This window comes from Phaseolus vulgaris, chromosome 9 (genome assembly GCF_051622355.1).
Source record: "Phaseolus vulgaris cultivar YP4 chromosome 9, ASM5162235v1, whole genome shotgun sequence".
NCBI lineage: Eukaryota > Viridiplantae > Streptophyta > Magnoliopsida > Fabales > Fabaceae > Phaseolus > Phaseolus vulgaris.
Genome location: NC_143506.1, coordinates 35,213,969 through 35,228,322, shown reverse-complemented (window position 1 = coordinate 35,228,322; position 14,354 = coordinate 35,213,969). Strand labels below are relative to the sequence as shown.

The window sequence follows — 14,354 nt, the reverse complement described above, 5'->3', positions numbered from 1 at the left end:
GGGAAAATATCATGTTTTCTAATTGGTTCTTCCTATTAGGTGGGTAATAGGAAGAAGAGAGAAGACGATCATAGAGGTGTATACTCTGATTTGAGCAGAGAAGGAACATTTTCAATCAATACTAATATATTAGTCAGCTTATCCTAAATTGGGTTCCTATCACTTTCTTTACCCAATGGGATGATGAAAACCCACGGGAGAAGCATATGGGATGATGAAAACCCACGGGAGAAGGGACATTGATGTCATACGAATAGTCATTAATTTAAAATTGACATCATGGTGAGTAGCAGTTGTTCCCTATTGATAAAGGTTCAAGAAGAAGAAAAAGCATTCACTCGAGTGATGTAGCATCATTTTCATTACCTGCAAGGATTCTAATATAAGAAAAATTCGGAAGATCTGTTTGAATTTTCGTTTAAGAATCCTATGTTTGAAAATCCCAAGTACTCATACACTTGCACCTAACATGGAGAGGAGATCCGAGCATAAAAAACGCCTATTGTTGTGGTGTCCAGTAAAAATGCTTCTAGTCTTCAATAACCCACAAACCATGGCTGCTAAATCAGGTAGAAAAGAAAACTGGGGGATAATGCAGGTTTGATATGTATAGAAGTCTCTCTGGCCAGTGCTACAAGGATGTTCCTCCCAATCTAGACTTGGTGTAGCCCAGACTAACGAGTTTCTGAATCAATATTTTCTCAGCTTCTATCTGGAATCCATGAATGTTGCAACAAATCAATAACAGAAATTTAAAATTGAAGTGATGAAAAAAGTGAATAGCATTTAAAAAAAGGTTAAGCCATCAGAACTGTAGGATTTTGGGGGGTGTAAGATCAACCTTACACCCATCAAGCAAAGAGACAGTTTACAAATTACAAGAATTGGAAAATTTAAAACCAATCATAAACTACAGGTATTTTATTTCAATCCAATCATAGACAATGCCAAAGCCTAATACTAGGTAACAGCACATGCCAGGCATAATAGTAGCTCAGATTGTTACGCACAGAAAAGGTAATTCCCTATGGCCCCAAGCAATAATCAAAACCAATAGTACAAATACACATACCCTCAGTGACAAATCCAGAAAGTTTATATTGTGGGAATAATATACATAACTTTTGGGGAAATATTCAGATTATGAATTACAGCAATTTTTATACTGTATTTTAAATTATGGGGACAATTTATAATTGCATTACATTATATTAAGAAAAAATTAAGAGTTTGTTGGGGCAATTGCCCCCAATACTTACCAAGTGGATTTGTCCTTGCCCCTCTGTCCCACTGAACTATCCAATATAACAGGTTTATCCTGACTCCCCTCTAACAAATTTTCCCTCTTATTTGTTATTTACAAGTTAGTCACTCCCGAAATGGAGAATTGATCCAGATTAGTGGGTGACTGACTCACTGGGGCTTTACCAGTTCCCTTCTTGTAACTAAGTGAATCTAGGAACCTATCAGTATGTTCAAAATTCTATATATTAGTAAGCTAATTAAGTAACTAAATATGCAAAGAACTGTAAAATGATTATTTATATCCAAGTAGAAAGTTGGCACAACAATATAAATTCTTAGATATGTTTGAGAGGACATCACTTTCTTGTTTTGAGAAGTTGGCTGATCATATTGCAGTAAGAAAATCATTTAGAAGGAACACAACATCGCTGTGCTAAAGTGCAAACATACATAAGTGACAGTGAGTGGGAGAGAGACCAGACCTCAAGCATGGGGTTATTTTTTGGAATACTGCAAGCCAAAATTATGTTGAGACCAGTCTTTAACACTGTGAGAAACAGAGAGAGTTAATTCATAAACTAGAATGATCTTTTAACTACCAAACATCACAGGGTGTGTTTGCAAAACCATTCCACCTCCACTGAACGTGAATCCCCATCATGTTTAATTTCTTGAAAAGTGAGATTGAGTGTTGAAAAGCAAAATAAAAAACACAATAGTTACCTAATCGATGAGCAATGCCAGACCCTGTGTTATCAGAAAACCCTCCAAGTAAGGAAGTGACAGATACCGAATTGTTCTGTGTATCACCATAGATCACAATCGTTATATAATCGTCCAAAAAATACTCTTATACTGAGCTTAAAGGAATGAGACAACTTACAGGACGAGTGGGAGCTGCTGCATACATGTGTCCCAATTTTGCAGAGTTGTAACCAATCCACACATATATCTACGATAGTCAATTAACCATTCAAATCAGATGAACCTTTGGGAGAGATGAAAAATATAAAAGCATTGAAAGATAAGCACTTTCATTATAGTTTACAGCACAAATTACCTTATTAAAATCCCATATTCCAAATCGTATGCAAGTGAAAATAGAGTATACATTTGGATGAATGAATGAACCAAAGTATACAGTTGGATGAATGAACCAGTAAAGAAAAAAATGACACCTTATTTTGTTTTTCATTTGAATCAATTGAAATAGGAAGAGAGTTTGATGAGGAAAAACCTGTTTGGGAAAGCGAATGATCTGAAAATGGAGGCCAACATCATTGACAAGTTCAGAAAAGGTAGTGATCTGCAATTGACCCTGTGCCTGTTCGTGAGCATGTAGATTACCCTTTTCTTTATTCACTTTCAACTCTTCAATCCCCTTCTCCAATCCTCCACAATCCATTCTTATGACACAACTGCAAACCTTGAACCCAAGACTCAAATGATACACGTATCTACAAGCACCTTACTTAATTAACAACTTCATTCAATGTAAGATGTTATGAAACATGAATAAAGAATCAAACCCCAATGTGATGTGAATCATATCATAACCAGTCACTGAAACTAAAAGTTTATTATATAATTTAATGGATTACTGCCAAGTTATATAATTGTTGATATTTGATTGCACAAATCTAATATCTGCTTCTTAACCGTTTCATTTCGTGTGTCAATGAGGATTTAAAAACCCTAATTTCAAAATTTTACCCACGCGAACCTCTTCTCCTCTGCTACGCGAACCTCTTCTCTCCTCCAACAGCGACAACGACCATCAAACTCGTGACAGCAGGAGGCGCGCGACTACGGAGGTGTGGTGAGGGACAGCAACAGCGGGACAGACGTGCGCAATTAGAAGCATGGTGGTCGCCAGAGGCGCACTAGCCACGGGAACCGCCGGAGGCACAAAAGTAGGAGGCGCAGAGGAGCAGAAAACAGAGTGATTATTTTCTGCTGTCTTGGAATTTTTAAAATGAGTAAAACAATAGTGTGAAAGTCTTCCTACTTATGCAACAACCACACTCTACTCCTAAGTTGCTGAAATTGTGGTATATATATATATAGATACAACCTATGTAACACAGACACTCATACAGATACGACACGGACACGAAGATACGTAAAATCTCTAAAATGTAGGACACGGGGACACAAATCTATATATTATATAATTATAAATTATATAAATTGACAATAAAGGTTTATGTGCACAAGTATCTTCCAGATTATTTTTTGGAGTAGAAAAATGTTTTTCATGACTGGTTCACAAATATTTGTTTCTTATTTTTATAATTATAATAACAATTTATACAATAAAGTTTGAATTTTTATAAAATTAATGTATTTTTTCTTTTTAAAATTGTGTTAAAACCGTACTAGAATTGTCAGAAATTTAACAAATACTTTTTGAATTAGACACTTCACGGATACGTGTCCTACAGGTGTCATACTAGTGTCGTTGTCCGATACAAGTATCGGACACCGACACGCCATTTAAAAGGAGTGTCCGAGTTTCATAACATTCAACATGAGGTTGTTTTGTTATTAATTCTATCTTTGCATTTTATATACCTTATATATTACATTTTTAATGTTTATAAAACTTACAATTCACACAATACAAAACGATTCACAATATCAGTTTTCCGATACATTACTTGTATCTCAATTCAAGTACCATAATTAGGTCTCTATAGTGGTCAATTTATTTCATATGAATCTTAATTTTAATAATTTACTTTAAGGTATTTTTGGCAATATTTTTTTCATGATAATTACTTTTATGTTTTGTTTGGATTAGAGGTTGTGGGTGAGTGGAAAGTTGAGGGTGAGTGGAAGTGTGAAGAAAGTGTGGAGAAAGTGTTTGGATTGGGAGATGTTAGAGTGAATGTGTGAAGAAAGTTTATTGAAAAGAGTGAATGATGTGATAGTTGTGAGAGTATTTTAATATATTTTGAATAGTATAAATTGTAAGATTACAAATTTATCCTTATATATAAATAAATAGGAAAATGAAATATTAATTAGTTTAAAGATATTTAAGTTAATTAAAGTAATTAGTATTATATTATTTAATTTATATTACATTATATATAATAATAAAGTATACTTTTAGTACTTGGGTCTTTGGTACAACTCAGTCTGTTACAAAGTTATGGTTTAGTTGTTGGATGATGTGTCTTGTATTTTTGAGTTTGTCTCTTGGGTAAGGTCCTTCAGCTTGATGACAATGATCTTGTTTTGTTGTTGGATGTATGTCTTTATTTGAGGGTGTGACCGCTTTGGTGGGGTGAGACAACTGTATCTGGTGGGTTTCTATTTCTTGGTTTGGTTTTTTACCTTGATATGTAATACAATGTTTGTTGGATCCTTAGTGGTAGGGTTCTAGGATCTTGTAATTTGGGATTTTGTATAAGGGTTGAGACACCCCTGAAGTGTCTCTTTTTATTTTATTTATTCTTTGCTGATAAAAAAAAGAGTAAAAATTCTGTTTGTAGATAATTATTTAATAAATGTTATGTAAATATATAATTATTAATAATAATATGAATATAATTTAAGAAAAAATGTCATTAACATTAATTAGTTGCAAAAATATATAAAATCATTACATGTTAATTTGAAATTATATAAAACATAATAATATTAAGTAGAAAAAGAAATGACATCCCGAGTACTAACATTTTAACCCTTATTGTGGAAACATTCAAACATGTTTCTAGAAGGCCTATATTATTTCGTTATCTGATAATGATTGCATCTTTGTCATCGGCAACGTCTTCATTGTACCATTTGAAAAAGTTACAGCCTAGAACAATGTCACTTGTAATTTGTTTTGAGAAAAAGAATAAAATTCAACAATGAAAAAATTTAAATCACCGAAGTTAAGTTTGCATGAAACTGAATTGAATTAAATTTACCTTATACTTGGAACAACCCCAAAATCGTTTTCCGGCATTTTTTTCAGTTGTTATTTTTCTCAAAACAGCAAAGTGTCTACAATCACAAATAGGAGCAACAAACGCACTTGTGGTCCCAGTAGCATGGGTAAAAATACCATGTGATTTTGCACCACAACCAGTGCAACTAGAGGATGATGTTATGTCATGCGCAGACATTGAAGGCTACGTAATGAATGTTATTAATTTACCAATTTAGATAATGGACCCGAAAGATTTACATTAATGATAATAGAATTCAAATCTTAAAGAACTTGCATTTAAAATAAAATGAAGTTTAATGTTAAATATGAATTTCTCGATGTTCAAGGTGAAAAAGAACAAAAATAATGTTCAACTCGAAAAATAGAAATAAAATAAAAGACAATAACATAATGCAAATAGACAATCAATGGCGTTGTTGATGATGAATCTGATTTAGAGTATCCTCCTATCTGTCCATCCTTTGATCATTCCACTTCATCCTTTCATCAAGCCTGTCAAAATGAATGTTAACGTTCCTCATGCTTTCTCTCATGTCTTGCATCTCCGTCCAAATTTGGGTTAACATTTCAGTTCGACTAGGGATTGCTGGTTGAGGTTGACAAACTTCAACATCTTGTGCTGGCAATTCATCATCTTCTTCGCGGTGAGATCTACCAAGTTGTCATACGCCATTGACCTGGAATATATTTAATTTTGTCATACTTTTTTTGCCAAAGTAATGATTTCAGCCTAGCATTATTGGTTGCTCATTCAACGAAGCCATACACCTGCAAGATCCTCGTGATCAAATTTGAATATGGGAGAGGCATCTTGTTATCCCGACATTTGATGATGTGTCGCATGATGTAATGAGACCAATTAATGCGAACATTATTTTTTATTAACCACAACATGAAAATATCTTCATTCAGTAGTTGTGCAAAGTTGTTTCCACAAGAGCAAAGATATGCACCCATGTGTAATGCAACAAGCGGTTATTCATTTTCAGACTACCGACATTTTTTAGATTTTCACCTTTAACATCTTCACGAATCATGGACGATAATGCTAGTGCCCGATCAAAATTCAGTTCCTCAGGGATCGTCCCAGGGGTTAACTTAAGACCGTCATACTGTAGATGAGCAATGGTCATCCAATCCATTTCTTTAATGTGTATCATTCTTCCGCAAATCTCAATGGCAAGGTGACCAACAGGTGTGATTTTTACATTTGTATAAAATACTCTTATCAAGTCCTCATAATACGGAAGATTAATTACAAGGAAAGGTTGTAAACCTTGCCAATTCAGAAGATTTTGGAATTCAAATCCTGGAGCAGCAAAAACTGGAGTATGCATCACTTTTGATGGTAATACTGGTCTTGCGTGAAACTTCTTTTCAAACACCACCATTTGACGCCTGTACTGAAGTATCTTGAATAATCAAGTATTGGAGGAGGAACGACAACATCTTCTGCTGGAGATTTACACTTATGGGTTATGTTACGTTTCTGGGATGATGATGTCATGTATAATGCAATTACTACAATAAATAACTAAACAGAAGTTAACATAATATCATAAAGCAATAGTGCAAGTTCAGAAAGCAAAATATTACATGGCTAATGAAAGTAAAAGTTCACAAAGCAAAATATTATATGTCCAATAACTAACAAACACAGTCAAATATTACAAGTTCAATCATTAAAGGTAACGCCGACGCACAAATATGAAATCAACGCCTAGTCATAAATCCAATCAACTTTGTCATGATGCTCATATGGAATCCCAAATAGTTGTTTAACTCTGTCTGGATGCTCACATAAGAACTCGTAGCATTGATCCATGACTTGTTCGTCCGAGATGTTAAGCTCCACAAGCATTGCTCAAATATCAGACTCTGAGTATTGGTACGAGGCATGACGTCGATGGTGGTGTGCATGCTCAACATATAGGTCATTTCTTCGTCTAATTTGGGCAACTATGTCTTGAGTTGTCGTTGTCTGTGCACGAGCGATATCCACCAACTGAAAGGCATTCATTTTCATCCTTCATTGATGACACATTGTTGAAGATTAGTATTCAACAATGCAAAATGTTCATCAATACCGTCCATAGTAGGGTCTTTTCTCTTTGATCCTCGAGATGAGAATGTACCCGCAGAGCCAGCTAACGGCATAGAATGAGTGTTTGACGGCGTGTCTGAAGGAGTGTCACTAGATTGGAAGTGAGGAGCAGGTGTCTCTAATATCACACCCTAGCCTATAATCATTTTCACGAGCATGGGTGGTGGTTGGTTGGACATCAAAGTTTAAGTTTTAAAGAATTAACCTTTTTAAAAACAACTTTAATTTCACAAGTCTAAATAAAAAATATAAATGTATAAAATCAAATTCTAAACAATTATTCAATAGTTAATATATTTGAATTGTTACAACAAGATGTCCAACCAAGCACCACTCATGCTCGTGAACATGATTATAGGTTAGGGTGTGATATTAGAGACACTATAACAAACGAAATGTGACAAGATTATGTAAACAATTAATTTCATGAAATAATATATTTTCTGCTATTTTTCAATGTTTCTCATCCTAACTTTATTTAAGTTAATTAGATGGATCGCGGGAAAAATGTTGCTTCAAAATCATCAGGTTCTTATCGAGAGTTCACCAAGTGGACGGCGAAGATGGACCTAATTTTGCTGAATGCAATGATTGACGAGGTACGAAAAGGGTGTAGAATTGAGGGTAGCTGGACCACTCAAGGATACAATAACATAGTTATCGCTTTAAATGAGGCTGACTTATCAGGTCTTAAGAAAAATAATGTGAAGAACCGCCAGAAAACCCTCAAGGACAGGTGGAGGGAAATCCATGATTTGTTTGGTGGATTGAGTGGTTTCGCATGGAACCAGACCACCAAACTTTTTGAAGCCGAGAACGAAGTTTGGAGTGAGCTGATTAAGGTACAATGATAAGTAATTTTTTATTTAACAATTACATTTCACTTCACATTTCGCATCAAATACTAATATGTGAAATGTATGTAGACCAAACCATCTGCGGCGAAATGGCATGTCAATCCCATTCGCCATTATGACCTCATGGAAGAGTTGTGGTCTAATCATAGAGTCACGGGAAGTCGGGTCAGGACAACCCGTGACATCAATTCACCTTCTCACATGAGCAATTTGAGTGTCAACCTTGGGGACAATAATATGGATTATATCCCAAGCAACCGAACTATGAGGAGGCATATGACTACGTCCCACGATCACCTGCTCCTCACTTCCAATCTAGTGACACTCCTTTTATGCCGTCAGCTGGCTCTGCGGGCACATCCTCATCTCGAGGATCAAAGAGAAAAGACCCTACTATGGACGGTATTGATGAACATTTTGCATTGTTGAATACTAATCTTCAACAATGTGTGTCATCAATGAAGGATGAAAATGAAAATGCCTATCAGTTGGTGGATATCGCTCGTGCACAGGCAACGACAACTCAAGATATAGCTGCCCAAATTAGACGAAGAAATGACCTATATGCTGAGCATGTACACCACCATCGACGTCATGCCTCATACCAATACTCAGAGTCTGATATTTGGGCAATGCTCGTGGAGCTTAACATCTCGGACGAACAAGTCATGGATCAATGCTACGAGTTCGTATGTGAGCATCTAGGCAGAGTTAAACAACTATTTGGGATGCCATATGAGTGTCGCATGACAAAGTTGATTGGATTTATGACTAGGCGTTGATTTCATATTTGTGCGTGTCGGCGTTACCTTTAATGATTGGACATGTAATATTTGACTGTGTTTGTTAGTTATTGGACATGTAATATTTTGTTTTGTGAACTTTTACTTTCATTAGCCATGTAATATTTTGCTTTCTGAACTTGCACTATTGCTTTATGATATTATGTTAACTTCTGTTTAGTTATTTATTGTAGTAATTGCATTATACATGGCATCATCATCCCAGAAACGTAACAGAACCCATAAGGGTAAATCTCCAGCAGAAGATGTTGTCGTTCCTCCTTCAGTACTTGATTATTTAAGGGTAAATCTCCAGCAGAAGATGTTGTCGTTCCTCCTTCAGTACTTGATTATTCAAGATACTTCAGTACAGGTGTCAAATGGGGGTGTTTGAAAAGAAGTTTCACGCAAGACCAGTATTACCACCAAAAGTGATGCATACTCCATTTTTTGCTGCTCCAGGATTTGAATTCCAAAATCTTCTGAATTGGCAAGGTTTACAACCTTTCCTTGTAATTAATCTTCCGTATTATGAGGACTTGATAAGAGTATTTTATACAAATGTAAAAATCACACCTGTTGGTCACCTTGCCATTGAGATTTGCGGAAGAATGATACACATTAAAGAAATGAATTGGATGACCATTGCTCATCTACAGTATGACGGTCTTAAGTTAACCCCTGGGACGATCCCTGAGGAACTGAATTTTGATCGAGCACTAGCATTATCGTCCATGATTCGTGAAGATGTTAAAGGTGAAAATCTAAAAAATGTCGGTAGTCTGAAAATGTATAACCGTTTGTTGCATTACACATGGGTGCATATCTTGTGCTCTCGTGGAAACAACTTTGCACAACTACTGAATGAAGATATTTTCATGTTGTGGTTAATAAAAAATAATGTTCGCATTAATTGGTCTCATTACATCATGCGACACATCATCAAATGTCGGGATAACAAGATGCCTCTTCCATATGCAAATTTGATCACGAGGATCTTGCAGGTGTATGGCTTTGACTTGTCGAATGAGCAACCAATAATGCTAGGCTGGAATCATTACTTTGGCAAAAAAAGTATGACAAAATTAAATATATTTCAGTCAATGGCGTATGGCAACTTGGTAAACCTCACCATGCACACGAAGAAGATGATGAAGAGGATGAATTGACAGCACAAGATGTTGAAGGTGGTCAACCTCAACCAGCAATCCCCAGTCGAACTGAAATATTAACCCAAAGGGATGCAAGACATGAGAGAAAGCATGAGGAACGTTAACATTCGTTTTGACAGGCTTAATGAAAGGATGAAGCAGAATGATCAAAGGATGGACAGATTAGAGGATACTCTAAATCAGATTCATCGTCAACAAGGTCATTGATTGTCTATTTGCATTATTTTATTGTCTTTTATTTTATTTCTATTTTTCGGGTTGAACATTTTATTGATATTTTTGTTGTTTTTGTGATTTTTCACCTTGAACATTGAGAAATTCATATTTAACATTAAACTTCATTTTATTTTAAATGCAAGTTCTTTAAGATTTGAATTCTATTATCATTAAAGTAAATCTTTCGGGTCCATTATCTAAATTGAAAAATTAATAACATTCATTACGCAGCCTTCAATGTCTGCGCATGAAATGACATCATCCTCTAGTTGCACTAGTTGTGGTGCAAAATCACGTGATACTTTTACCCATGTTGCTGGGAGCACAAGTGCGTTGTTGCTCCCATTTGTGATTGTAGACACTTTGCTGTTTTGAGAACAACAACTGAAAAAAATGCTGAAAAACAATCTTGGGATTGTCCCAAGTACAATGTAAATTTAATTCAATTCAGTTTCATGCAAACTTAACTTCGATGATTTAAATCTTTTTATTGTTGAATTTTATTCTTTTCTCAAAACAGATTACAAGTGGCATTGTTTCTAGGCTATAATTTTTTCAAATGGTACAATAAAGACGTTGTCGGTGACAAAGATGCAATCATTATCCGACAACGAAATAAGATATGTCTTCTAGAAACACGTTTGAAGGTTTCCACAAGAAGGGTTAAAATATTATTACTGGGGATATCCTTTCTTTTTGTACTTAACATTATTATGTTTTTAAGTTTTATATAATTTCAAATTAACATGTAATGACTTTATATATTTTTGCAACTAATTAATGTTAATGACATTTTTTCTTAAATTATATTCATGTTATTATTAATAGTAATCAAAATCATAATTAATAATAATTATATATTTATATAACATAACATTTATTAAATAATCATTAATAATGTTATAATTATCTACCAACAAAATTTTTACTAATACAAATATTTTCAATTAATAAAATTATAAACGAAGAATTCATATTTCATTTCTATATTCTATTTTTTTAATTCATTTCAATTTTATATTATTTTTTAAGTTATAATTGAAACTTACAATTATTTTAATTATGAAAATTACGTACAAAAGTAATAATCATTTCTTTATTATTTTTTTACACACATGGACAAAAGTATACTTTATTATTATATATAATGTAATATAAATTAAATAACATAATACTAATTATTTTAATTAACTTAAATATCTTTAAACTAATTAATATTTCATTTTTATATTTATTTATATACAAGGGTAAATTTGTAATCTTACAATTTACATTATTCAAAATATATTAAAATACTCTCAACTCACATCATTCACATTTTTCAATAAACTTTCTTCACACAATCACTCTAACATCTCCCAATCCAAACACCCTCAATTTTCTCCACACTTTCTTTAGACTTCCACTCACCCACACCCTCAACTCCTCTAATCCAAACAAAACATTAAGGATATGTGGCTTTTTACAATCCTCAATTTCAGTTCAACGTACCCTTTTCTTTAAGTTATTATATAAACATCTCATCTCACAGAATATCTGTATAACACCTTTTGGAAGATCGTTAATTACAATTAGTAGTCCCTAATAGTGTTTGGACTAGTCAAATTATTGCAAAATGATAGACAGACCCACGCATACAAGGAAAACACTTTTCTCATTAACAATTACTACAGAATAGACAATTCATATACTAAAATAATACCACTGGATGCATGTTCAAATTCAGTATATGTATTCTCAATTAGTTTGATCACTTGCTAGCTCTACCCCCTACTAGAGGGTACACATCAGTCCTAATTCCTGACTAACTCAACTTAACTTTCATGATGACTGGTCAACAACTGATTAGGCTACAACTGAGTTCACACAACACAACAAACATGCTCAATACTTCCACAGTACAGGTACAGTCACGAAATATAATACATATCCTTTTAGTTTCATCAAAGGACTGGAAAAATTGCATCACTGCCACAAAACTTTTGCTTACTTTTTGTCAAAGCCTTTATATGTTAACAATCAGAAACTGTTCCAAAGTTGAAGGACAAATCCCAGTTTAACCTCTAACCAACAAGATATTTCACATGAAAGTTGGCAACAAATATGCCTAATAACAAAGTTTTATTTGCTATAGGAGCACTAGATAAACTTCAAAAGAACTTCATGAGACTTAGATTGGATGCAATGATGAAATCCTTTCGTACCAATTAAGATACTTGTTAATTTGATGAAGTTTTTAAGTATATTTTCAATTGGAGCAGAGGAAGGTTATCTTAAATTTTGTATCTTGAAACTTTTCTTTTCTTTCAATGAATCTTTTTCACTTATCCGTGAAGCATAACTGCCTAATGTAAATAATGCTACTTTGCATAGTCTTACATGATTAATACATTTTCTACTTGCTACTTGCTATAATGCACAAAATAGACCTCTGAAAGGTTTCTTATTTTTAATACAGTTTTTAATCACTGACATGAAAAGTTAATATAATAAGAAAAAAATTTATGGTCTTGCTCAGTTCTTTCATAATGATGAATTTGTTTTTAATACATTATTTAATCTGCAAAATGTTGCAAACACATTATTGATTACAGATTCCATTAAACAAATAAATTGGTTGCAATCATGTGTAAAGCAAAACAACCTCCCTGTAAAAAGAATATAAAGTTCAAAGCAATTAAGGCAATCTGTAATTCTAAACTTCCTTCTAAGGTCTGAACTATACTTGGACAACTTTACTTTTTAGGTTAGATGGTCTAAAACAGCTCTCTCTCTTTATCTATCTATCTCTTAATGTATTGGATAGATCCAATTCTGTGTTTCTTTATTTATCCCATCATTCCTTAAAAGTGGCTTTCTGGCATTTTAGTTGAGTATTGGGGTTGTCCTAGTCTGTAGGATCAGTTTCTATATATATTTCTTCCAATATCACTCTTGCACCCCACCCCCCACATTTCACATGACTTGTAAAAGTACACCAAACCAGGAAATTACTTGAAAGCATTTTCCAATCAATTAATTCTTCAGCTGTCATATCTCAACCAACCAATCAATGTGTATTAACGAGAACAAAGAAGAAGAAGAAATCTGGTTCTGTGAATCCAGATTCAACCCTTTCTCTATTGCTATCCAGCTCAACCAAATCAACCCCGCTCAACACCGAAGTTAATGAAGAACATGAACAAGGTACAAAAGCCACAAATTTCCTGGTTCCTATCAGAAGAGGCAAAAATTTCCTGAAACACTAATTTTGGGATAATCTAACCCTAAACCCTCCGTGAATCCAAAAACCCTAAAACTACAATACATCAGACAAAAAATTAACCCACTTAAAATATTTTAGTGACAAAATACTGCATACCTTAATCTCAAACAACCAAGATCATAATGCCCCGCAATGTTTTCACACAGGAGAAAAGAACTACTACCACCGACGCCGACGAGGACAAACCGAGCACAGCCACCACCGAAACACCACGGCGCCGACAACAGACCGACGGAAACGGGATTGATTTCCTCAAGAACGGTGGTTCTGTTTGCCTAAGGTGTTCTACTTTGCGGAAGATTGTTCTGCAACAAACCCACACCAAAAAATACAGAGAACAACTCAAAGAACCTTAAATCTTCTTTATTAATTTTAACCTAACATTTATTAACAATTTAAATTATTAAATTAGTAATTATAATTATAATTTCTCATAATTATTTGATTAATGCAAAATTATTCTCGGAAATGAGTGGTCTTTCAAGAATAAAAGAAGAGATTATGAAAAATTAGAGAATAAATTATTTTTTTAAGAATCGAAACAAGATATAAGAATCAAAAATGTAAATTAAAAAAAAAGAGAAATTATATAGAAGAAAAAAAAAGTAATCATTAAACTTAATCTATAAATAAGGATTAACTGTAATATTGTGTGTAGTAAATGTAATTATTTTATAAGAATACTATAGTACAATAAATGTAAAGGATGAAAATAAGTGTTGCTCATATATAGTCTTTGATAATCAACAACAAAATCAACCTCTCCC

The 14,354-nt window shown here is 33.7% G+C and overlaps 1 protein-coding gene across 11 annotated transcripts; it reads right to left on the bottom strand.

Moving 5' to 3' along the window:
* Positions 1-245: 245 nt before the first annotated feature.
* On the bottom strand, positions 246-14,051 carry LOC137823173 (proteasome assembly chaperone). Of its 11 annotated transcripts, none has more exons than XM_068628330.2 (7): positions 13,684-13,918; positions 2,959-3,128; positions 2,483-2,663; positions 2,129-2,197; positions 1,969-2,044; positions 1,728-1,792; positions 246-712 (listed from the first exon to the last, which is right to left on the bottom strand). In XM_068628330.2, exons 3-7 carry the CDS (start codon positions 2,648-2,650, stop codon positions 632-634), a joined length of 459 nt encoding a protein of 152 aa, XP_068484431.1. In that variant the 5' UTR covers positions 2,651-2,663; positions 2,959-3,128; positions 13,684-13,918; the 3' UTR covers positions 246-631. The 11 variants fall into 11 exon arrangements, 10 of the variants coding, with proteins under 10 accessions (XP_068484431.1, XP_068484428.1, XP_090150969.1 ...); XM_068628327.2 differs by having other exon boundaries at positions 2,483-2,671; positions 13,684-13,910; XM_090294843.1 differs by having other exon boundaries at positions 2,483-2,671; positions 2,969-3,128; positions 13,684-13,907.
* Between the last annotated feature and the right edge of the window lie 303 nt (positions 14,052-14,354).